The 16731-nt window shown below is 41.6% G+C and overlaps 3 protein-coding genes across 3 annotated transcripts; 2 read left to right on the forward strand and 1 right to left on the reverse strand.

The window, feature by feature from the left end:
- Window positions 1–2138: 2138 nt before the first annotated feature.
- Window positions 2139–5001, forward strand: irx4b (iroquois homeobox 4b). The gene is made up of 6 exons (XM_069176542.1): window positions 2139–2298; window positions 2724–2912; window positions 3096–3208; window positions 3584–3740; window positions 3972–4125; window positions 4232–5001. The coding sequence occupies exons 1-6, from the start codon at window positions 2254–2256 to the stop codon at window positions 4813–4815; spliced, it is 1242 nt and encodes a 413-aa protein (XP_069032643.1). The 5' UTR covers window positions 2139–2253; the 3' UTR covers window positions 4816–5001.
- Window positions 5002–10648: 5647 nt separating this feature from the next.
- ndufs6 (NADH:ubiquinone oxidoreductase subunit S6) lies at window positions 10649–13043 on the reverse strand. Its single transcript, XM_069176153.1, has 4 exons — window positions 12876–13043; window positions 12485–12538; window positions 11977–12099; window positions 10649–10787 (listed from the first exon to the last, which is right to left on the reverse strand). The coding sequence occupies exons 1-4, from the start codon at window positions 13017–13019 to the stop codon at window positions 10719–10721; spliced, it is 390 nt and encodes a 129-aa protein (XP_069032254.1). The 5' UTR covers window positions 13020–13043; the 3' UTR covers window positions 10649–10718.
- A 266-nt stretch (window positions 13044–13309) lies between these two features.
- mrpl36 (mitochondrial ribosomal protein L36) lies at window positions 13310–15234 on the forward strand. Its single transcript, XM_069176300.1, has 2 exons — window positions 13310–13428; window positions 14765–15234. Exon 2 carries the CDS (start codon window positions 14770–14772, stop codon window positions 15148–15150), a length of 381 nt encoding a protein of 126 aa, XP_069032401.1. The 5' UTR covers window positions 13310–13428; window positions 14765–14769; the 3' UTR covers window positions 15151–15234.
- Window positions 15235–16731: the final 1497 nt, after the last annotated feature.

Genomic DNA, 16731 nt, shown 5'->3' on the forward strand with positions numbered 1-16731 from the left:
AAGCATGTAACACACCCATCAGTCCACTAGAGGATACAGTGTCAGTATCAACTTTTGACTCGCCTGAGTGTGAATAGTAAGGGGCCTTAGGTTTAGCTAACAAAAACCATGTGGTTAGGTTCAGGAAAACACTATTTTGTTAGGGTTGGGCACAAAAACTGGACTTGGTTGCTGAACAACAACATCAACTCATTTCCTCCTTTGGTCCTCCTAATGGCCACTTGTTAGAGTTAGGAAAAGATTCATTCTTAGAAATCCATGTTGTTTTCTCACAGTCTAACCCTGGACCTAAACCTCCCTACTCGGACTTCATCACTTTTGTTCTTTGTCCATTGACCTTTGTCACATGACCTCAGTCCCATAATCTCCCTTTTTGACTGTGGTCATTTGTGTGTACTGTTCATGCTCAGGCGAGAAAAAACGTGACACTGATGCAGTGTCTGTTGCATGATACCAGGTTGACATTATTGTCTGGTTTAATACAGAAAAAGTTTAGAAGAACCTGAGACACAATGTGGTTACTCACATTTAACCACAATCTTTCCTTTACCTTAACCAAAGTGTTTTGGTTGTCCAAACCAAACTACAGATTGTAGTCTGGTGTCACAATCCTGTGCTTGAATCTAGTGCCTCTGTCAAAAATAAATATCTTCCTCTGAACAAAATCCTGTTTGTTACAACAACTTCCAACAATCTGGAAAAACAATTTTAGTATATTGTGAACTTATAGAAGACGTGGTGTCAAACTGCAGGCCACTTAATAAAAATGTACATGAATTAGGTCAGATGATGGTAGGTATAGCTATGATTTGTTAGATCTGATGTCTGACTGTGGCTCAATTCAATTACATGTTCCAGAATCCCAAGATGTGATGGAGACGTTTCTTATGGAGAGCGTATGCATGAAAGCTATGTTTCTGATTTCTTTCTGATTGATTTGATTTATTAAAACATTTCTTTATAATAAATTTCAACAAGAAATAACTAATCTTATATTTGACAAATTTAGACATTCACACTTTCCTTACCCTCCGCAAAAATAAAACATACAAAATCTGCCCCCCTCTCCCACCCTAATAACTTTCATGCAGCTCCTAACTCCTCTCCTGTTTCTCTTATCATTCAACCATCCAAACATTTTGGCACCACAATACTTCCAAACATTTCTCAATCCCCCTTTCTCACCCGCTCCAGTCTTCATCCTCCTCCTATAAAAAAATTATAAAAAATCTAAAGAAAAAAATGAAAGAAATATGTCCACTTCATCGGGGCAGCTTAGGACTTTGTTATTAAAAACATGACAAGCCATTCAACTGCTAAAGGTGCTTACTCAAGGGAATGCATGGAGTGTTTATTCTTTGATTAATTTGCTCGGAGGAGACCTGAAATTTCCCCACTCATGAATATGTGGGTGACAGCGAGATTTCTCCATGGTGACAAGTTATCTAAACTACAGGGCAAAACGATTATGCTAATATCAGGTTGTAGTCATCAATCATCTAGTGTCAATGTGGTGTCAACGCATCACGTCCCTGATTCCCCCTCTGGCCATATACTGCGCTGTGTGTGTGTAGATATGTGCGTGCATGTATGCAGCTTTGTATGTGTGTGTGTGTGTGTGTGTGTGTGTGTGTGTGTGTGTTTATTTGAAAAGGAGAATTGATCACATTCTCTTTACGCCTGGGGACTGATGGGGGATTTCACTTGTGCTGCGCAGAGCTGTTCCCTTGGATAAGAGCTGAAAGAAAACTGGGAGGGAATTAATTAGGTGAGTTTCTCCATCTTGATGTGAACACCGGGTTTCACGCACAGTCCATCCTGACGTCAGAGAGACGCGCCTTAAAACCAAAGAGCGCATCAGAGGGAGATGCATGGTTTGATCACACACACACACACACACACATACACACACACACACACACACACACACTCGCTTTGGATTGTAAGATAGCAGAGACACTGTAGAAGCTGAAGCAGCTGTAGCTGAATGAGACGGAACTGCAAGTGAAGCCAAGAAGTTACTTTTAAAGCCTGTTTATCGCGGTGCGTAAAATGAAAGTGGTGCGTAAATGTCAGCGTGCCCTCATTTGGACAAGGTGGTAAACGATATTCAGATGGTAAAAACAGGAAAGTTCGCTGGAAAACTATCTCCAAACTAGTGTCAGAAGCAAAAACCCGCGTTTGGCACGGATGCTGTTGGATGTCGCCCCGCGTCTGCTCTCCTGCTTTTGCCTCTTTGATCTTTTTTGAACCATGGCTTACTCTCAACTGGGATATTCCTACTCCACCACACCACAGGTACAGTAAATGTGTTTTTTTTTCCCCTCGAAGTTATCGTATGCAAAGTAAAGGGAACAATTAGATTTCTAATTTCTCAAAATATTCATCTGCAAGTCACTTTATACGCAATTTGACTCGTCAGAAATGTGGCAACATCAATTCGTAAACGTTGTTTCCCCTCGTGCATTTTCTATTTTATTTATGTGGTCAAAGAAATAACAGAAATAAGAGTTTTACAAATATTTTTTTCTTTATTGTTTGCAAAAGAAAATTGAAAAAGTTAAAGGAAACGCGTATTTCAGCTCTAATGTGTGTGCTTTAATAAGTGAAATGTTTTTCCAGTGAAAACTACTTTATACTCTGACTTTTCACTGTTCATAAGTGTGTGTGAGTCAATTTCATTTATGGGACAAATTAAGTTAGTTTGATACATTTCTCCATAGTTTCTGATGACCTCCAGCTCCCTGGCCGGCTGCCTGGAGCCGGGAACTCCTCCGTCCCACTCGGTGCTGCGCTCCCCGGGCCACCAGCTCACCCCTGGAACTGGAATCGGGGTCTACAGCAGCCCTTATCCAAAAAGCCAAAGCTATTACAACACCTGCGCCAGCGATGCCACTGCTCTCTATTCCAGAGTGAGTGTTTTTACCTATTCGATGCGTTTGTCATTAATTTAAAAATGTACAGCTGCGCAGACGTCTATAACAAGGGGAAGAAGAACAGGTGGATTCTTTTTTTTTTTTTTTTCAAAGAATAAAGTTAGAATATTTTTCTCGATCAGAAATGTATTCATATAATTTACTTTTCAATATTTTCAGGGGCCACTAGATCCTAAAGAAGGAGCTGCATCTGTGCATGTGGGGACATCTCAGCCTCCTGCTTATTATCCTTATGAATACACATTTGGACAATATCCTTATGACAGATATGGGTAAGTCAATGAGTGCTTTTATCACCTTTACATTAAAGCCCATTCTCTCATCTGAAAACATAATAATATCATAATGATTTCCTTGGGACTGCTGAAAATGATTTTGAGGGTGTCTGTGGTATCTGTGGTCTGTGTCTGTGACCTCATATTATTTTATGTTTTGGTATTACACCATAACTATAATGTCCATATTGAGATTTAGTGTCTCGAACTGGTTTATACAGCAGTGTTTTGAGGGTCTTTATATGTCTTCCGAATCATATTCGTAAATGATTTTATAATCAATAAATTGTGAATTTTTCTTTTCATTGCAAATATCTTTCACTTACTTTTGGTTTGAGCTCACTATTGATCGATTGTCACCATGTGGCTTAGGTATTCATGCTCAGACAGTGCTTCACGTCGTAAAAATGCCACTCGGGAGACCACCAGCACCCTGAAGGCTTGGCTGCAGGAGCACCAGAAGAACCCGTACCCGACAAAGGGAGAGAAGATTATGCTTGCTATCATCACCAGGATGACCCTTACACAGGTGGGATTTTGCAAAATATTTCACATTCAAGGCCTCTCTTGAAGACTTATGTCTTAAAAGTTAAGTTGGAGGAAAGGTCTGTTGGATCTGAAACTTATTTTTTCTCAATTATTTTTCTGCCTTTCCCTCCTTCATCGTCTCCCCGCTCCTGTATTATGTCCTTCTTTCTCTTCCTCATATGATTACAAGTTCCTCTTTTCCTTTCCTTACCCCTTTCCTTCCCTCCCTCAGGTGTCTACATGGTTTGCCAATGCACGCAGGAGACTGAAAAAGGAGAACAAGGTGACGTGGTCACCGCGGGCTTGTAAAAGCTCTGATGACCGATGCTGTGAAGACGACAGTGATGAAGCTGATAAGCCGCTTATAAGTGACAAAGACCTTCCTGGTGAGGCCCAAATTAATCTGTCGGCTTGTTTTGCTTGTTTTGTGGTTTCCTCAGGTTTGATTAGCATGCACACACTCACTGTTTCCTGCATCACTTGTTCTTGCAGATCAACAGTGTGCCGACCTGCAGAGTGATCTCGAGGACTTTGACCTTTTGGAATCGGATGTTTCCGACTGTGAGCCGAAGCCACAGTTTCTACCTGAGGACAACGAAGCGAACCCAAATACGGATCTCCCGCACGGGCATCTCACGCACAACTCAGACCCACTACACGGAAAAGAGAGACTGTCCCCGGACTGCCCCAAACTCACGCCGGTCCAACACCAGAACACCTCCTTCTACCTTAATCCAGACCTTCGAAGCACAGACACCAAGCCGAAAATTTGGTCCATCGCACACACTGCCGTGTCTTTGGATGGCAGCTTGCAGCCAGAATACCCTCCCTGTATGCTGTCGTCAACCGGGTCCTCCTCACCTGGGTATCCAACAAACATGGCGGTCACCAAGGCACAAAGGCAGCAGGAATCTCCAGTCGCCACGCTCAGAGAATGGGTGGACGGAGTTTTCCACGGTCCTCCTTTCCAACAGCCCAAACCTGCCGAGGCATGGAAGGGCTTAAATGATGCCGCGATAGACAGCAGGACACCAGGACAGTCCTTTGAAATTGTTCAATCTACGTCATCTTTGTAGTCCGCCAACTTGTCATCACTGGAACATTTAGACCGCTGGACTTAAAACAGAAAGTACCTTGTTTGTGTGACATGAACAGTTGACCGTTCGTTAAGCGCCACCCCTCCTAGTTGCTACGCCTGTCGAGGTTTCCATTCTCGTTCTAGGCAAAGATAGACGAAAGCAGGATTGCCATAGACAACAACCACTGACCCTAAAGTCTGGAGCAATCAGTGTAAAAGTTGTGGAGCCAATGTAGCTGCTTAAATGTTTGTGTATGTTTTGTTTTAAAACAATAATCTTGCAAAAGCATGAATTTTTTAGTAACATTCACGATATCTTGCTAAATGGCTAACACTCAAGTTTCATATCTATCGAGAGAAAAAAAAGTCAGCATCATCACCAGTTTATTGTCAATGCAAACAACATGCTGCCTTTTGGGGTGGGCATGCTAAGGATTGCAGCTTAAGTTGGAGCAGTTTGAGCTATCCTTACACTTTTTTTTCTTGTGGTTTCGGTTTAGAAAAGTCTTAAGAAAACACACCACCCTCCACCTGTGGTGCAGAGTATCACTCTTCTAGCCTCATGTCCACTGAAAATCGTAGTCACTGCTTACTTACAGTTGCTAAGTTATGTCTGGAAAATGGTCAATCGACGGCGGGGTTTAGCGAACGGTCAATTTGCAGTGTATGATCCTAATTTGGCGAATGGATTGTCCCTCAGTCTCTTACAGGCTCTTATGGACTTCGTGGATGATCGGATGTCTTGGAGCAAAACAACTGTCACCACACACTTCCCTGCAGGAAGGTTGTACGGTTCACACACATGAAAAATATACAATATTGTACACTTGCACTATAGCCTGCACATGCACTGAGTCACAAGAATAAAAAGTGTATTCCGTAGCATTGGCGAAGTTCTCTGAGTGTGCCCTTACATTAGCTGCCCACTGTTGTAGAACCGATAGTGGAATCACTTTAGATGATATAAATCCTGTTCAGGAGCGGTGGAATATACCACCGCAGCTTTGGATATGCGTGCGTGTGTGCGTGAGAGATTGTTTGTGTGTATGTGTGTGTGCGTGTGTGCGTGTGCGTGTGTATGTGAGAGAGACTGTTTGTGTGTGTGCGTGTGTTTGGAGGGAGTGAAAAGGGGGGAAAGTGGGTGGTATTCAGCCGTGACTAATGGAAACACACAGAGGAGGGTGCTGCTAAATTGTTAAATCGATGCCACTTCCACCTCAGCTCCAGATATAGCTGCAATCAGCGATGCGTCCCTTTTCATTAGGCGCCTTTTGACTTTGTCAACCTGGGACTGCAAGAAAATCCACCATGAGCAAAATGCCTCATAAAAGCTCTTAAGTAATTTGAAGTAAGTGTCACATCTTTATCCACTTTGGGGATTTTTGTTTTGTTGTTGTTTTGTTTCATACAGGCGGCAATAAGGAAACATCACAGAAATAAACAGAGAAATAAGGCTGGCATCATTAGGCCTAAATGTTTTATTTAGAAAAAACATTTCCATCAACTTTAATTATTAAACAAAACTTCACATATTTAGCCCACAAAAGATTTAAACCAACACTTTCTAAAACGAAGCACAACAGGAAACAGTGAGAAGTTTTTTTTTCTTTTCTCCACCCCCATCCCCATCTTTCTCCTCCTCCTGTTTTCGATTTAGGAACAGTGATAAAGTATTTATCAGAACAGAGGAGGGATCTGCCTGGGCTTTGTATGGAATTAACCATTTCAGATTAAATAATTCAGGATGAATTCAACCGAGAATTTCATTCTGTTTCTGCCTCATAAATAAGTAAGATTTAAGATGATAAATAATGACATCTGACTTCTTATTTCTGTAAAGTTTTCTTTCTTCCACTTGCAGGAGGGGGGGGGGATCTTATTGTGGAAGGCTGCAAATATATCTTTTATATTTATATTTCTGCTCAGACTCAATTTTATGCGCCACAGTTGGTGCAATTTTGTTTCCTTTTTTATTTTTCTTGAGGAAGATTTGACTTCAGAAGAGAAGGTGGTAGTGTGATGAAGGATGTGGAATGGCAGAGAGATAAGAGGTCGGCTCGGTGCTGAGTGGGGTTAAAAGATATAAGGTTATGCTTGTTCTCACCCTGAGCCATTCGAGACATGACTTTTCTCATGGGTAACAAGCATGTGGAGAAAGGTACATATACACTGTACACTGCAGTGTATTGTTGTTAAATTGCATTAAATCTGCTCCAACTTTGGTCTAAAAATGTTTAAGTTCACTTGATTTCAGTGTTAACTAAGAAGTTTCTTGAATTTGGCGTTCTTACCAGTGTTTTTTCAAAATGCACTTGTTTCTACAAGAGTGTATTGAAGAATCATGTATTCATTCACTCTGTTTGTTTGTATTTTATGAAAAATTAGCGACAAATATTGGTTTAGATTTAAATTCTAAAGTCACAGATGGTTTGACTGAAACATGGCAAACTTGTGAACAAATAGTTTCTTATTTATCTAAGTTTGATTTCACTCCTCTTTTTGCTAAACTCTGTCCCTTTAGCTGATAAACACTCCACTATGCTCACCAGCAGTTTCTGACTTTGTCTCTCAGCTGTTTGATTGTTGTGGTTGGTCTTTAGACCTTTTACATTTAAAGCAGCTACCTTGCTAAGACTAAAAGCAACGCTGCGAGAGCATTGAGACTCAACCAAAACAGGAGGCAGAAGTCGAGGGCCAGAAAACCAAAACAAGCTAAAAAAAAAAACCACAGCAAATCTCTGCAACTGAGGCTAATTGAAGAGTTGGTGATAATTACCAATGGGTTCATCACTATGACCAAAAGCTGCCATATCACACACAATAATTTGATTCAGGACTTGTGTAAAAAATGCTGATTACAGCTGAAGACTGTAGATGTATTCTGCGCTGCAGGAAGTTTGCATTTTTTTTACTAGCAGCTTAATAAAAAGCACGATCAACATAAACGCCACAAAACCTGCTTCTTAATGTTAAATTATTCAATTACAATGTTTCCCTAATGATTCTTTTCCGAAGAAGGTGCCGTGTGTGAACTTTTTCAGACATGATACTGTCAAAACTAGATGTGGCTGAATTTTAGCCGGTGATTTACATTTGCTTCTTCCACCTCTACTTTTCACTCTGTATCTTGCTCCACTGCCCTCTCATACCTTCACTCCTCCATCCATCCCTTCCCTTCCCTCTCCTCCTTCCCAAACTTCACATCCCCCCCTCCTCCCCCCACTCCTACCCCCACTCCTACCTCCTCCCTCCACTCGTCTCACCTCACCTCTGTCTGCTTTCGACACACAAGAGAGCCACTCAGTAGCCCGTCTGACACGAAGGCCTGCTCCCTGGGCCATATAATGTGATTAAGACTCAGTGTGTCGCAGCACAGGTCGGGGAATGTTAGACCCACTGTTTACTTGTCTGGCTCACAGCACCAGGAGTTACTTGGCCCTTCATGTCTTATGGGAGAATGAACACAGAGGCGACAAGCAAGGGGCTTTTTATTTGACTCTGAAAAGTAAACCATACATAGTTTGTCATGATGATATTAAACTTTCTTGTTCATTCATATTTTTCTTTTGCACACTGTGACCCTTTTTCTGAATCACTTCTACTTTTAAAATTTCAGATATCTGCACAGGAAGTATTGACAACTTCAAATTTCTCCTCTGCACCTTCCGTCTGACACCTATTTCCTTTCAACACCGTCTGTGTCTCTGTTGCATACTCAAACACACACACACACACACACACACACACACACACACACACACACACCTACACACTTTCTGGCTCCCATATACACACTGTTCTGAGTCTCTTGTGTCTCGTCACACACACTTTGGTTTTCCGTGGCTATCAAAGTGCTGAGTGCAAACCCTCTCCTCCAAAAACTGTCACATGTCGCCAGAGGTGTCACGCTCCCTGCGGTAACCCTCTGAGCTCCTGGCACAAGAACAAGTCATTATTTCCATGGTAAAGGTCAGAAGCTCTGTCACCTGACTCTAAAGTGGAGCTGAGTGGAGTCGCCCCGAGACAATGACCAAAGGTCAGTTTTCTCTTTTGCCTCTCGTACAGTAAGTGCAGATTTAAGGAGTGCGGGCTGCTCCCAGATCTGCAGGAGAGCCCCTTTTTGGTCACAGCCGCTCCCAGACGTGGAGGCTCAGATAATTGGCTGCAGGGAGCTCCATAATGAGCCTCAGGGTCTGTAATGTGACACATCTTCAAGGAGAAATATTTTAATAGGGCAATTACAGCGAAGAGGAGGATGTTTTTGTGTAGAGTGAGTGATTGTTGTGGTGGGGACGCTTTGTTAAAGAATTCAATGGCATTTAACTCCATTATCTATTGTGAAGCTCAGTGCTGAGGACATTTTCAATATGATTACAGTCTCATCTGAGCTCATCTTTGTCTCAGTGGTCTGACCCAACAGAACAGGTCATATTATGCTTAAGGGTTGTATTTGCAATTACTCTGCAGGATGAGAGGGGATAACTGGATGTAGCATCAGACCCTGCGCTGATTTGACAGTTCAAAACTGAACCCATGAATGAGTCCGTCTGCAAATTGTCCGGGTCCACCTTCATGATCTGGAGCTACCTGACATATATGATGTTGGAAATGTGCTGGGGGATGCATTTAAGACCAGTGAATAATTAAAGAGTGCAGTTAAAACCAGGCACAGAAAAAAAAAAAAAAAAAAAAAAACAGCGCTGTTTAATTCAGCACAATTCACATGCTCAGTTTCATCTGAAGATTTCGCCTCTGGCAATGCCTCCAACTCAACCAACCACCACCTCTGAACCACTCAGACTTACCAACCGCAAGACCAACCAGTCATCTCTCTGACACCGACCCGGCCTCATTTGAACAATGCACCTCTCTCCCCTTCAATCATCCACTGTGGCCTGACTCTAGATGAGGTTAACTACAGCATAAGCCTCACTTCCAGGAGTCACCATGGCCAATTATAGCAGCCTGACAACTCTTCCCAACCTGAGCTCTATGGTGTGGAAAATGCAGTTCCACTGGCTGCATCACTGGGGACAGAACAGGCTAGTGCTGTCTGGAGCCGGAGCCAAGCCCAGCACAATTTGGCATGCAGAGGTCTATGGAGAATAAGCCTGATGAAATATATATATGATCTTCTTCAAACATGTATTGTTCCGCGCTGCTGTGTCTTATCAGGCCGGCTCCCTCCTGCTATCTTCCAGGCTTGGCAGAGCAAGACTTTTACAGCGTAGATTGTGGGGAGCGGATGCACAAGGAATGCTTAAGGTTTCTCTGAGCGCTCCTCACAGTAAACGGCAGAGGCAGGACGCATCTCGCCTACGTACAGTTGCAGATCAGTTCTTCATGCAGGAAAGAAAATAAACCCAACTGCAGCAGATAACAATGGAGCAGATTAGTTTGAAGGTGCACTGCAACTTTAATCTGTGGTCTTTTTATGAGATCAGACTAATTAAAGGCTTTTTACACACTATTATCTTTATTGTGTATTATAGTTTGTGAATTACTTATTACTTGCATTAAAAAAAAATACAAGAAACTTGTCTTTATTTCTGAAGACAAAGAGCTTTTAACTATCTTTGTCCGTGGCAAACATCTGCAGGACGCTGCTGACCTCTGTCTGTCACAGGGTGGAACTGCATCCAACTGGATAACAGCCAGCAGCATCCAGGATTGAAACTGGTCCAGGATCAGCAGTTGAGGTAAACCCTTTCTCACACAGGACATTCACATTCATTTGAAGTATGTAACTTGTTGTGCAGTATAGTTGAGAATAATGTTGCCTCCATGTCGCAACATTTATTCCAGCAGGTTTTATAAAGAAGAACACGCTCTTAGACAGACAGACATCATTTATTAACCAATATGGCGATTTATACAGAGAAGCAAAGACAGAGGTACATTTCAGTGATGATGCTTCTGCTTGAACTGTAATCCACAGTAGCCACAGGTGCCCACTTTTGTGTCTTTATCCTGGAGACAAACAGGAAAAAGGTAGTTAGTGTTTACAATATGGAACTTTGGCATCATTTTAGCTGTTGTGGTGGTTCGACACTGCACTCTTAACTGAATATTAAAGTACTACAGATTACCTTGTCCATGTTTGCATAACTAAAAGCATACTAATTGATTTTTAAAAGCAAAAAAAAAAAAGAAGATCATTTCAATACAGCCCGGGATCATGTCAAAGTGTGTAATACGCCCGCCATGTTTTGCCGTGAAGAACCACGTGGTTCTTGTGAGGCACAAAAACTTCCTGGTAGGAGTTAAGAAAAGGTTTTCTTTAAAAATCGGCCTGAATAGAAAGATGTTGCTTTCTCACAGATTCGAACCCCAGTCTTCTGGATAAAAGTTTGATCCATGCTACCATCCTAATCCACCTACTCATACATTTTGTGTTCTTTGTCAAATTGTTCGACCTTGGTCATACGCGCAAGTATTAGTGGACTGACAGGTGTATTACACGCTTTGGGGTGATACCATTTCAATAATACTTCAGTTGGTCTGCTGGAGTACCTCATGATCGTAAAATGTTATGTTAGCACCAAAACAGATATTTTCCTGAACTTATATTTTCCCCTAAGATTTAAAAAATATATATCTCCGTACACTTGAGAACGCAAATACAACCACAAATGCTCAAACAAGCATGCCCGGCCAGTAGGTGGCGATCAAGTCTTCATTAATTATACATCAAATACCAGAGAGGAACATTCAGAGCATCTAGCTTTGATGGTGGTGACTTCAAAACAAAAACAAGAGGAGCTAATTATTCATTCATTCATTCATTTATAGATAAGTTGTAAACTCATAATTGTTGGTGAGAACCAAACGTAAAGAAACCAATATATAATCGCCATTGTTGAAGTGTGACATCATCACTTCCCAAACGCTCCATTTTACAGACGTGAAATGCAGTTTGCGTGTGGATGTGAGGCCAAAACATGGAGGGAAATGTTTATTTAAAAAAAATATATATATCTTCGTATGAACAAGGCCTTAATCAGAACAGTGACATCTTCAGTTGTCAGATGTCACTTACAGAAAACCCGCTTGGTTTAAGGGGTGCAATTATCTGTTTTTCTGTTCCTGCGCTTTGCCTCCAAACGATACTGAACCACTTTCCATTATTTTGTAATTATTGATGTGTGCAGGCTCTTACCAGGTTGATGTAGACTTTGGGGTGTCCCAGAGCTCCTCCACCTCCATCACAAGACACCACCCTGGCCTCAATGTCGCTCACTGGCTCCTCCGCCACCAAGTTGATGGCAAAGTTTTTATTCACCTGAACACAAACAATGACAAATAAATCAGTGCAAGAGGATTTCTGCAGTTATCTCTCAAATATAAAAAGAAAACACTAAGTTATGAGACACACTGAGGCTATAATGTGAAGCTTTGTTGGATCTCCACCTTTAAAATGGGTTAAGTAGTGGACATGTGGCATAACCAGGAACAGAAATGGATTTCAAAATAAAATGTCTATCTTTGACATTTTATTTGTGTTGTACAAACTAAAAGTGTGCAGATGTGAGTATTTAATAACAGCTGCACACATGAAATGGAAGTGTCGTTGTTTGATATTTGTTTATTATACCTGTTAATGGGTTTACATTCAAATTAGAAGCAAATCTGAGCTTCATGAAGCGTCTTTGTTCTTAAGTTCTTACCTCTTTCTGTCTGCCGACGAATCGAGCTCTCCTGGGATCCTTTTCATCAAACACCTGACAGGAAAACACTCAATGTTTTCATTTGAATAATAATAATAATAATAATAATAATAATAATTACAGCCAATGACACATCATCTTATTCGGTTGCTGACTCGGGGGTCAGATTCGGGGCAAGTGTTGTGTAAAGCAAATGCATCAGTTGTCCCTGCAAACTGAATAAATGTCGATGCCCTTTAGACCTCACGTGTGTTACAGCCAGCATTCAAATGGGAAACTAAATCCAATGCTATGAATGGATGCAGCGGAGCGTTTAGCTCCAGGGACACCAGGCGAAGGTTAGATAACGTGAGGCCGTCCGGTGGTGCCGAAGAGTCCGTTTTAATCTTACCTGGCCAGTGTGAGTGATGGCCTCGCCGGTACTGGACACCTCGACGCTGTAGCGGTGAGCAGGTACCGCGGCCAGCCTCAAAGGCGAGACCAGCACCTTAGCGTTTTTACTGAAGGACAGAAGTCTTCCCACTACGGCCGCCATGTTTACAGCAGCCGGATTTCCCAAGCTGCTTTGCAGAGGCAAGGCGGAGGACAAAATGGGATTCTTCACCCCGAGTTTTGTTTTGTCAGGTTCAAAGGCCCACAAGATCTCAAGCTTTTCAATTTACTTCGTATATGTAGGTATATTTGATTAAATTAAACAGGTGATGCTGCAGTTAAGTTGGAGTTTGCGTCTGCTAACGGTGAGGGAGGGGACATTTTCCAAAGCCATCGAGGGAACCTGACAGGCAACGCCGAGGGCACACTTTACAACCCTAACATTCTCAAACCGGAAGCTGTTTGCTGAACCAGCGCAGCAAGAACAGCGTCGCGGTCGTGTTGGAGATTTAAAACGCAATTTTTTTTTAAGGCATAACCCCTGTTTGTGACCTTGTAGGAGTTTCTGGCAGGTTTGTTCACGTTCGTTGACTTTGTCCGTACTTGAGTTAAGGCCAGGGACTGATGTTTCCCCCGTTTAAATGTCTGTCTCTGGATCACATGGCTCCGTGTACTACAGAGATACGTGTACTTTACTGGAGTATTTTCATTTGCTGCTATTTTATACTTCCTCAACATTTCAAAGGGAAATATACAATTTTGCGCGCCACTCATTTCTATGAAAATTGTAGTTACTTTTTTAGATCAATATTTTATACCTGAAACGTAACCAGATGTTATAAATGCGTCACTATACATAGAACATACTACAGCTGTGCTATGACGACATCAAAATGCTGCTCACGCGCACATATCAATGCATTTGCACAGAAGTTCATAAAGCGCCCTAAACTGGGACATTTTGGATTTTGGGTACTTGTACTTGTACCCATGTACTTTTACTTAAGTAAGGTTTGTTTACAGGAATTCTACTTCTAATTGAGTATTTTTTTTTTTTTTTTTTTTTTCATTTTTGTATGATTACTTTTACTTTAGTAAAATATCTGCATACTCCTTCCACCACTGTTTGATGTCTTTGCGTTTATTTGGTTGATGTTTCATAGAATAGCTGAGCAGTATTGACTTTCCATTACGTTTATACCTGGGCTATTTAGAGACATAACAGTGCAAAATTCATTCTGGGCTTTATTACATTTGCTTTTGCACAAAGTAGTAGAACGCTCCATTGACAACCTGATAATGCTCATTTAATTTATGTTTGTGACTGCAAGTAATGTATTTTCATTATTAAGTCATCATTTTTTGATTGATCCGAGATTCATCTTTCGAATGTCGAAAAGTGGTGAGAAAGTGCCAATCACAACTTGCCAGAGCCCAAGATGATGACTTTGAATTGTCAGATTTTCAGTAAACATCCAAAACTGCCGAACCTGCTGTAATGTGATAGTAACACTCCTGCTCCTGTCATCAGCCACTGAAGTTGGTTGAGTAGGTGGTCCATCGGTGTGGCCCAGGGTGCATCTAAAAGAATGTGGTCATTTCCACTTTTGAATGTGGTCTGAGCAGATGGGATCTCAATACGTGCTTGGTGCGTTCACACTTGTGCTTAAAGCTGACCGCTTGTGATCCGAACCCCCGGGATGGGTGGTAATGCCATGTGTCCAGGGCCAAAGAGAATCAACAAATCGCTCCATTTAAGAAATTTGCTCATTTTTTTGACCATTTTTGACAGATAAAAAGATGAATCCTCAACTAATGAAATATTTGACTAATCATTTCAGCTCTTCATCCCAATATGACATTAAATACCTCAGATTTAAAACATACATATTGGCCTATTCTCTGCAGACACCATGGCCTTCCTCCTGCTGAAGCACCTGGCTGCCTCCCTGACCCGCCCAGTGGCCCAGATGAGCCGGTTAAACGCGACCTTCTCCTCATCGGCAGCCTGCGCCTACAGATGTCTCCGCACAGTCGCCGCTGCCCCTTCCTCTTTGCTCCTGTCATCAGCCAGAGTCCGCTCCGTGCAGCTCCCCCCGTCTGGCTCCTCGGCTCAGTGTGGACCAACTGTGCTGGGACAGTGTCAGCATCTTCCCTGCATCCAGCCCTCGGCGGGCATGAAGACCAAGTCTGCCCTGAAGAGGCGCTGCAAGGACTGTTTCTTTGTTCGACGGAGGGGACGTTTGTTTGTGTTCTGCAAGACCAATCCAAGACACAAGCAGAGGCAGGGCTGAAGTGTTGAAGGAGTCTTGGGAAATTAGTTTAGAGGTTGTGGATATTTATAAGAACTTTGTTGCAATAATAAATTGTTTGACTGAAGAATGCTCAAAGCTTTTTTCAAACACTTCGTCCGTTTCAGTTTTAAACAGCAGTTGTAAAAAGTACACAATCTTTTCAAAGTGAAGGAAACAGAATTTTTTTAAATCTCTAAAATTTCATTTAGAATAAACATAGCTAGTGTGAGATTTGTTCACATAAAGTTAAGCTTCCAAATATCTCCAAATACCTTTTTTTTTTGGAAATAATTAAAGACCTCCACAATAACGTTTGACCGTAAAATGTTAATTATTGACGTATGTAGAAATATAATTAAAAATAAATACAGCATTCATGCTTCACTTGAATTGTAAACTATCAAAACATATTATGTTTTATCTTCAGGAACACAACTGTCACTGAATTATGGCAAAAAAAACCTGCAAATCAGCTCCTTAGTTACAAAAATGTTTAGATTACTCTTCTTGTTTTTTCTGTCTAAAATAGGAACCTTGGATAGAATATTTTGTCACAAACATGAGCCTCTTTCATTTCCATTATTCTGCCACAAGAGGGGGCCAAAGTCTTTGCTACAAGAAAACAGCCTCCAACCTGCAGTGTAATGCGCCTGTTCACTTTGACTCCCTCTTCCTCACCACTGTCATTGATTAGAAGTCATCTCTGTCACTGTGTGCTTCCTTGGCCGTGTGAAACACCTGCAGTTTACCCTAAAAATCTATGGCCACATTTTCTGTCATTGCATGATTGAGAGACAGAGAAGCAAAGCATGATTATAAACAGGACTGACACTGCAACATCAGAATCAGAATTGCTTTATTGGCCATGTATGTTGACACATACAAGGGATTTGACTCCGGTTTTAGGTTCACTCTCAGCGTCCCAAAACAAAACAAACAGACATAAATAGACATATAAAACATAAATAGACATATATTTACAGGATAGAAATGAATGAATATATACATATGTACATCTAAAACAATGGTGCAATTGCACCTAGTGCAAATTGTGCTGATGCGGTTGGGTGTAGTGCAAAAAGGTTCAGCGATGTAAAACATTTGAACTGTTTAGCAGAGTGACAGCCTGCGGATAAAAACTGTTCTTGCTCCTGGTGGTGCAGCAAAGGAAACCAGACTGTTTGGACGATGTTTGGCCACAAACACAGCGAATGACTCGCCCTGCTTGAAGTGTTCATAAAGGTTAATATTTACTAATTGAGGAACAGCAAAGCACCTGGGTGTGTCAATCAATTCATATGAACATGTCTAACTTCCAGTCCACAGTATATGGCACCATTCAGAGGTATTTCACATATTAGAAGTTTCCTTTTTTGCTCCATTGTAAGCCCTGTGAGTTGGAAAATGTTGTCAAACAGACTAGAGTTCACCTGAAATACTGACTGATCACAACTGATATGAAGTTGATAAACCAGTCAGTCACGGGACACAATGTAGATCAGCCATCTGTGGCTCTGAAGCTCAACAAAGTCTGTTTACATGGATGGTCGCTGTCATCTAGAAAAGATTAAATTAATGGGT

The sequence above is a fragment of the Embiotoca jacksoni genome, unplaced genomic scaffold, assembly GCF_022577435.1.
Source record: "Embiotoca jacksoni isolate LCO1_2020_lvr unplaced genomic scaffold, fEmbJac1.0.p SCAF_7, whole genome shotgun sequence".
Classification (NCBI taxonomy): domain Eukaryota; kingdom Metazoa; phylum Chordata; class Actinopteri; family Embiotocidae; genus Embiotoca; species Embiotoca jacksoni.

What these genes read in the sequence shown, in the direction of transcription:
- mrpl36 (XM_069176300.1), top strand. Translation starts at nt 14,770, where the DNA reads ATGGCCTTCCTCCTGCTGAAGCACCTGGCTGCCTCCCTGACCCGCCCA.
- ndufs6 (XM_069176153.1), bottom strand. Translation starts at nt 13,019, where the DNA reads ATGGCGGCCGTAGTGGGAAGACTTCTGTCCTTCAGTAAAAACGCTAAG. An exon ending in CCATCACTCACACTGGCCAG is followed by an intron (nt 12,539 to 12,875) that starts GTAAGATTAAAA and finishes TTTTCCTGTCAG; the next exon opens with GTGTTTGATGAAAAGGATCC. An exon ending in CCAAAGTCTACATCAACCTG is followed by an intron (nt 10,788 to 11,976) that starts GTAAGAGCCTGC and finishes GTTTGTCTCCAG; the next exon opens with GATAAAGACACAAAAGTGGG.
- irx4b (XM_069176542.1), top strand. Translation starts at nt 2,254, where the DNA reads ATGGCTTACTCTCAACTGGGATATTCCTACTCCACCACACCACAG. An exon ending in CCTACTCCACCACACCACAG is followed by an intron (nt 2,299 to 2,723) that starts GTACAGTAAATG and finishes ATTTCTCCATAG; the next exon opens with TTTCTGATGACCTCCAGCTC. An exon ending in CCACTGCTCTCTATTCCAGA is followed by an intron (nt 2,913 to 3,095) that starts GTGAGTGTTTTT and finishes CAATATTTTCAG; the next exon opens with GGGCCACTAGATCCTAAAGA.